Below are 8,371 nucleotides of genomic sequence, written 5' to 3'. Positions count from 1 at the left end.
GCTAATGATACATCTGATAAGGGGTTAATATCCAAAATATATAAAGAACTTATACAACTCAACAACAAAAAAACAAACAGTCCAATTAAAAAATGGGCAGAAGGCCTGAACAGATACTTCTCTTAAAAGGAAATACAAATGGCTAATAAACATATGAAAAGATTCTCAAGGTCGCAAACCATCAGAGAAATGTAAGTTAAAACCACAATGAGGTATCATCTCATACCTGTCAGAATGGCTATCATCAATAAATCAAAAAACAGCAAGTGCTGTTGGGGATGTGGAGAAAAGGGAACCCTCATACATTGCTGGTGGGACTGCAAATTGGTACAGACACTATGGAAAACAGTATGGCGGTTTCTCAAAAAATTAAAAATGACTGTATCTTTTGACCCAGCAATTGCACTTCTGGGTATTTATGCAAAGAAAACCAAAACAATAATTCATAAAGATCTATGCACTCTAATATTCATGGCAGCACAATTTACAAGATATGGAAGCCAAGATATAGAAGCAACCTAATTGCCCATAAACAGATGATTGGATAATGAAATTATGGCTCATATATACAGTGGAATATTACTCAGCCATTAAAAAAAATGAAATCCTACCATTTTCAATGACATGGATGGACCTAGAGGTTATCATGCTGAGTGAAATAAGTCAGAGAAAGATAAATACCATATGATTTCACTTATATGTGGAATCTAAAGAACAAAAATAACTAATCAAAAATAGACTCACAAATATAGTGGACAATTTGGTGACAAACAGTGGGCAAGGGGGTTGGGGGGCTGGGAGAATGGGGTGAAAGGTTAAAGAAGCACAAATTAGTAGATAGCTAGTCACGGGGATGGGGAGCACGGCAGAGAGAATGCAGTTAGCATTAATACGATGTCTAGGTGGAGGGCCAGGGGAGGGAGGAAGCAATTGGGGGGATCGTTTTATGAACTATATAGATGTCTAACCAATGTACTGTATACCTGAAACTAACTTAGATAAATTAAAAGAAATGAATCAGGCACAGTTCTTGCCCTCAAGCAACTGTGGCCTATAGGGGAGATAGAACATAAACTAATTACCACAAATTGTGGTAAATCTTATTATAGACATATGTGCAAAATGCTACAAGAACACAGAGTGGGGGTGGGGAGAGTTTAACCTGTGCATGGGGAAGTTGGAAAAAGTTTAAGGAAGGAGGTTAAAGGTATGAGTCATTTCCAAATGAACAGTTGTTTCTAGAAGAAAGTTATTCCATATGGAGCTTGAGAGGTTTGGAGGGAAGAAAGGAAGAAATACTGTGTGCTCTGAGAACAGTGAGCAGTTTGTGATACAAGAAGGGGGAAAGAAATGAAGCAAGACAGGAAGAAGGTGGAAAGATATGGTCAACAGGTATATTCCACACACCCCTAAGTATTTCCCACAGTTTCAGGTGTTCACTAAGCAAAGTGTGCAACAGGTTTGCAAGGGTGGGGAGAGTTTAAGGTATATTAATAGCAGAATATCGCAAAGACATATAGTATTTCTTTAGTTTGATGAAGTGTGTGATTTTTAAACCTTTCTCGAGGCCTCAGAATGTTGCATACATTTCCACAAGGGTGCACAAAGGGAAGATGCACAATCAAAGCACCAGTTAGAAAGAGGTGAGGAGGTTTCCCATAGTGCAGCATAATGATTGTAGGCTTCATTGTGCATTCAGCCCGTCTCATCAGCTATGAGCATCTAATTTGGCCACAAGCTGAGAATAAAGGCTGTTGAGGTGACCCTTTGAGGTACATACGTTAGTAAAATCGTGTTTAATCTGGCTAAATTAACACATATTACAATGCCAGGCCATTGCATACAGCTGTGCAGGCTGCCCTTGAATTCCAGGGAGGCCCATTCATAAAGAAAACTGCCTCAGCCCTGCTGTGGGGAACGTCTGAGGAGGTGGTACAGGCAAAAGAAAGTAGCCCCCTCTGATCTGTCACCATTCAGAAACACACAAGGTGTGAAAAGATACAAGCTCTCAAATAAGTTATGCTTGATCATGAACCCCATTTGGATCACTGTATGATCTGGGGCTAGTTACTTCATCTCCCTGAGCCTCAGTTTGCTCATCTGTTAGGTGAGGCTAACAATACTTAGTCTACAGGACTGTTCTATGATTGATGCTATGTCTTCAGTACCCACACAGAATAGCTGGTCAGTAAATGGTATCCATTATTACTGGAGCATCCTGGTGTCCCATCTGTGGCAGCTAAAATATCATTCAAGAATCAACCTCTCATAAACACGAGATTAGATTCAACAGAACAAAGTAAAACAAAGCACAAGACAAAATAACATCAAAACAAATGATCCACAGGTGCCTGTGTAGGAACAGCAGGAATTTTGGCAGAAGTTTTTCTTCAAATGTAGTTTCTCTAGTATTTCCATTTCTTCACACATCATTCCATAGCAATAAAATGGAAATGTAAAATGCAGGGAACTGTAAAATACCTTTCTTCCAGTCTGATGGTGACTTGCTGCAAGATCTGGACTGCCTGCTTATGATACTCCAGCTGGGCCTGCACGAGTGCAGAGAGCTGGCTCACCTGTTCGATCTGCAGATTGATGAAGGGAAATCATGCCTTAGTTACCACATTACTGTCCTTAAGCAGCTACTACTGTCTGGCACATATGATGCAGCAGCCCCTGACATACAGCCTAGTGCTCGGTGATGCCCATGGCCATGTGGTGAGCCAGGCTAGGACACACAGTTTTAGGACAAATCAATTAAGGATAAGAAAGCATCCTTATGCTTGGAAATTCCAGTACCATTAGGAGAAGCAACATTATAATACTCCTGAGGATTACATAACTCTCATTGAACAATCTCCTGCTTAGCTGGAACACTAGGATTTGGCTTATTTTATTTATTTCCTATAGGAAAAACACGTATTGCCCAAAGGATTCACTGTGCCCTATATTTTTCATGCTAAGTCAATATTAGTGCTATTAATAAAAATGTGAATATTGATTTTTCAAATGAGGCACCAAGGAGGCAGCGTGGTATGAGGGAAAATCTTTTGCCTCATCTGTAATGTAAAGGAGTTGGGTCAAGTGACATCTGGGTTCATTCTAACTCTAATATTCTAAGAATCCTTGCTACCCTTATTTTGGATCTTGAGTTGTGATCTAGCTGACTAGTGGCCTCCAAGTCAACAGAGGCAATGCTTTGGGGTGGGATGCAGCCCTGAGTGCACTGTGATTCAGGTCACCCCTCATTACAAAAGCATTCCTCTTCAGCAGGTAGGTGGACAAGTTGTTTTACATACACACAAACACAAACCTACACTGTCTCCGGGTAGTGGGAAAGTCTGATATGATCAGCATGCCTTCCGTGTCACCAGTCAGGGCAAAGCAGTTAAGTGATAAGTACATAAAGGCCCTGCAAACATCTTGGCAGAAGTTGGTCAGTAACTGATGGAACTGGATGGGGGTTGAGGAAGGACAGGAAAGCTGGTTAACAGGTTTTATGACATGAGTAGCTGGAATGTAACTTCTAAAGCCATGAATAATAATTTAGTACTCTGGAAATGTGAAAGCAGCTTTTAAACTATCTCATCTGTGCCCCAAATGTAGTATCTGCTACAATCATCAATCTCAATCGAAATTACCTTTTAAAAAAATGTCAACTTTACTTCAAAAATACAGAACATCTTAACCTATGTTGGAAACTCACTTCTGAATGCATTTTAGTTGATTTTGTTATTCAGTCTGAAGTCAATCTGCCCTGCATTTCAACAGAGTATTTTTTTTAGCTATTGGACTGATGATACATGGATCAGAAACATTCTTTATCTCTCCACTACTGGTAATACTTTAAGATCATAAGTAGACAAAAATGTAGTTAAATCAAGTTATAGGAATACAGGGACAAAAACTTTATCATTTCTCATTCTATTTTATAATTTCAAATTCTTTAAAAGAAATAACCATCTACTGAAGTTCTCACCACATAGCGTGATCAGATATTAACGTTTTTAACTACCTAACCATTTAGCACATTAGTCTTGTGCCTCAAAGGCAAGAATCATTTGAAAACCACAAAAGAATAACTCACATCCATCTCCAAGAGATTGAACATGCTTGACTCAGCAATTTCTTTAGACTCATCAAATTTCTCCAGAGCTTGACGAAGCTCTTCATCTGGAATCTTGCCTTGTCGTTTCTTCTTATAATCAAAGTCCAGGCGTCGACCCTCCAACTTCTTTAGATGATGCTAAACAAGTCAAGAGCAGAAATATGCTTTGAAAGGACTCAGGGAAAAGTCATGTTTACAGCTCACTTCCACATCATGCCTATTATCTTCCAAAATAAGACAAGTTAAGTTCTAAAATGTTACATCGCCAGAAAAATAAAGGAACATGCGCCAGTGGGGCAAATGCTTCCAAAGGCCAAATGTGGGGAAATGTCTTTAAAAATAATTAAGAGCAAGAAATAAATTGTGGGAAGTATAAGTTCTCTTTATTTGCTGAGACAAAGCCAAGCTGGAGTATGCCTTTTCCTTCCATCACAGAAGCTGGGAATGTGTATAGATGCCCCACACATGTGGAAAACACAGGCATGTCAGGCCCACTAGTCCCCATCTTCAGAAGAAATGGTATCTCATGAGAAGGCAGGAAAAAACATTTTCCTTGAAATGAAATGAGAAAGAATGGCATTCTTACTTTTTGAAATCACGGAGTATTAGCGCTAGAAAGGACTTACCTTTAAGGTAATCCAATCTGTTAGAATGACTTTATTAATTATTGCTTATTTAAAATATGGATTTCTGATCACCTAAATTAGAATATTCAGGGCCATGGCCTAGGCAGCTATATCTTAACACTTATCCTGGTTGACTGAAGCTGCTTTCAGGGAACATTGATTCGTTCAAGTCTCTCATTCAACACTCAGTTACAAAACCTAACTTGGAAGGGACCTCAGAGGGGGCCTAATGCCCCACATTTCACTTCAATCCCTCCTTGCAACATCCCCACCACATGGCTATCCAGCCTCTGCCCTAAACCTTTCATAACCAAGTGGAGCAGCAGTTTCCTAAAGCAGTAACGTATTATATCCTAAGATCTGCAGTATTCTACTACTAATGGGAGAGAGAAAATGCTGGGTTTCCCTTGATTCTAGGTGTATATAGAAAGAGAAGGAGATGAAATTGAGTTGGGAGTGGTAAAGAAACGAGCAGGAAAGGAAGAAGAAAAATATCCTAGACCTTCCCTCCCACTCCACACTCTGCCTCCAATCCATGCTCTGATCCAAGCTAAATGCTTGTTCCTTTGGAAGGTATATTCTTGTAAAACATCTGAACTTGCAGTCAGCTGTAGAGCACAGCAGTGGAGTAAGAGTTACATTTTAAGTTTGGAGTGAGTCTGCCCCTTACTAACTGTGCAACCTTGATCAAGTGGTAGGGCTGAAGGAGATTTAAGCTAGAATAAGGAGATCTAGAAGATTTAAAGTTTTGACAGTCCATTTCACAATAAAGAAAACTAAATTTCAGACAGGTTCAACAAATATTTGTTGAAGGAATGAATAAACAAACATTACACACCTAGATAGACTTAAAGCCAGTTGAACTTTATTTGGAATAGTGCAACTGTTCTACGTGTTTTAGAAAGAGAATAGGTGGGTATTCCTCCTCAATCTTAACGACTGTTATGAAAATATAAAAATGTGTTATAGAGTGACGGAATAACTATTTAAGCTAATAACTGGTATAGCTAGCATTTTCGAGGGTGAACTCAGCCCAGAAAACCATAGAATAATTAATAAAGTTATGTATTATAATGGAAAGAATATTATCCTTCTAGAGAGAAAAAGCTTAAAAGATCTTGAAAATTCAAAGTGGAGAAGTCAAATGTAAATTCATGAGTCATAACAGTAAGGCCAAAAGTACTGCATTTCTGGCTTCTCTCAATTTATCTTGTTGAACTTTTTTGCAATTCACATGCCCAGTGCTGACGAGATACATGGTAAGCTTAAAAAACGTTTTCTAAAGGAAAATGACACCTGCATCTGCTGTAGGATTTAAACTGTCTACTTCCCAAAGGACTAGATGCAGATACCTGAATCTCTCTCAAATCTTTGTCATGAAGATTCTGAAGGGGGTCAATGAAGTTCTGCTTCACTTCCATATCCAAAGAGTCTTTCACCTCCGAGAGCTCCCGCATGGCCTCCCCCACGTCACCGAGCGCTGGGCCTGGAAGGGGAGAATGAAGCCCTTGCATGTTAAGAACAGAAGTAAAACACATTTGCAATGATAGGTCCCATTACAGAAAAAAAACCTATGGATTACCATCTATCTTCTGAAGACAACCAAGATGAGAGACAGTATTAAATACCCTCCAGCAAACAGTGTACTTTCTACCTTAGACAGTTCATATCAGCAACAGACTCAATGACCCCTAAGGGGGTATGTCTCTTATAAAACTTTGCTTTTCCTTTAAAATGCAATTTGGGAAGCTCCCTGCCCTCCCTTGTAATTACCAGCTTTCCCTGATAGGTGACCTGCTTAAGGCCAATACATGTAGCAGAAGCAAATATTAGGGACAGAGAGCAGGACTCAACCATGAAGGATGGTCATTTACTAAGACCTCACATCACAAGGGGATGAAACAGTGTTTAGTATGGTAGCTGAGGGTCAGAGGAGAGAGAGGTGAAGAAATAAACTGTATCTCACCCGCAGTGGCAGAATTAGGTACCACATACGAAAGAGCTAAGAGAAAGCTCATCATGGGGCAGGGTGTTGAATCATGCTCATTGTGACTATTATCCAGTTATTGCCAGACATACTCAATAGTAAATGTCCAGGCATCTGGATATATCAACCAGCTACTGTAAAGACTGGAATCTCATCAAGGAAAAAGAAAGTAAATAAAACCTCTACAATATACCATACACACTAGAAATGATGAAACAACTCTGACAATAAAGTTTTGGTCCAATTGTACAAGACCTAAAACTGAGAATCAAAATATAAAGTGGTTTGAGCAATTTTCTACAGAGTTTCTTTCTGGCACTAAAATCCCCATGGACAAACGAAAGAATTAAAATCTGAGAAAGCACTCTTCACCAAAGTTGCAATCGTCTCCAAGCTCTCTTCCAAACTTGAGCATGGCCTCTGCGAGCAGCGCTTCTGCCTGAGGATAGCCTGGCCCTTTTTCCTGGCCACGGATTTTCGACATGGTGTTGATCATGCTGAGTTTAGCTCTGGAAGCTGAAGGCAAAAGGAAAAGAGGATCTCAAAGTAGGCAATGTGTTAAAGCAGAAACAAAGCTGGAGGGTGAATCAGGCCTTAACTGGTCTATAAATTAGCTCAGCTCATGAAAGCCGCACCTTTACCTTTCTCGCTTCAAAATTTTATGAGAAATTTAGCAGAAAAGGTACCAAAAAAAAAAAAAAAGCTCTTTGGGGTGATGATCTCATCCTCATATGCTCTCCATATCTTACTGTGTTCTTTCTGGTCCTTTCTTCATTGTGGTGGCCCGGGCTAAGCCTTTGTGGAGCAGGGTGGAAAGCATTTTGAAAACTACCTGATTATGTGACCTCTAAGTTTTAGGATTCTAGCTTTGTATTTCAATTCTACGAGTCTGTAGACTAAAGCAGGAAACTTAATTTTTACAGCGTGGGCCTAATGCCATATTTCATTTACACCATATATAAAATAGAACTATTTTATTTTTTTTTAAATTAATTAATTTATTTTTAATTCTTTAATGTCACCACATATTTGACCCCTTTTACCCCATCTATCTTCCCCCTCCCCTCTCCCTTCTGGTAACCACTAGTCTATTGTTTCAACCATAAGAAGAGATGAAAATAGAACTATTTTAAAAATCACTTCTCAACTAAGGTTCTGACAGTAAACTGACCCATGAAAAACAGAAATATTGTGGTCATTAAAAATACTTAATCACTTCTCTAGTACATACTGCATCTGAAAATTAGTTCTTTGCCACAAGACGGCATTTCAACTTCTTTTTTGCTTTTATTTTTATAAAAGAAGATGCCTAGAAAACAATTTCAGTTTTCAAAGAAGAAACTGTTTTATTAATATACTGTTAAAGCTAATGATTTACTTGATGCTAGGATACTTGGGTTCCTCAGGTTAATTATTAGAGCTGGGACAGTACATTAACCTAAGACTGTGCCCAGGATCCCTTCAGTATGGAAACCTGAGAGAATCACAGCTAAAGGCACGTTCGGCATCCAGTGGCTGACATTTGATCTTGAATATTTGTTTCAAATAGGCTTTTATTTCAACTTTGGGCTTCAAAGGTCGAGAATGGCGGTGAGGAGAGTTATCACAAGAGGGCCCCTCTCAACCCTGCACCAGGCATATTACAATGAA

At 39.2% G+C, this 8,371-nt stretch overlaps 1 protein-coding gene across 1 annotated transcript in view; it reads right to left on the bottom strand.

Annotated features, from left to right (window-relative positions):
• Window positions 1-8,371, bottom strand: part of SH3GL2 (SH3 domain containing GRB2 like 2, endophilin A1) — a 151,009-nt gene that overhangs the window by 6,614 nt on the left and 136,024 nt on the right. The window contains exons 5-8 of the mRNA XM_011365338.2: window positions 7,094-7,237; window positions 6,087-6,220; window positions 4,088-4,246; window positions 2,482-2,585 (exon numbers count right to left, since the gene is read on the bottom strand). Of these exons, the coding sequence (XP_011363640.2) occupies window positions 2,482-2,585; window positions 4,088-4,246; window positions 6,087-6,220; window positions 7,094-7,237 (541 nt within the window). The remainder of the gene's footprint in view (window positions 1-2,481; window positions 2,586-4,087; window positions 4,247-6,086; window positions 6,221-7,093; window positions 7,238-8,371) is intronic.

Source organism: Pteropus vampyrus, unplaced genomic scaffold (assembly GCF_000151845.1).
Source record: "Pteropus vampyrus isolate Shadow unplaced genomic scaffold, Pvam_2.0 Scaffold109, whole genome shotgun sequence".
In the NCBI taxonomy this organism is placed as follows: Eukaryota; Metazoa; Chordata; class Mammalia; order Chiroptera; family Pteropodidae; genus Pteropus; species Pteropus vampyrus.
The sequence above is the reverse complement of the archived record's forward strand: the minus strand, read 5'-3'. Positions and strand labels throughout refer to the sequence as shown.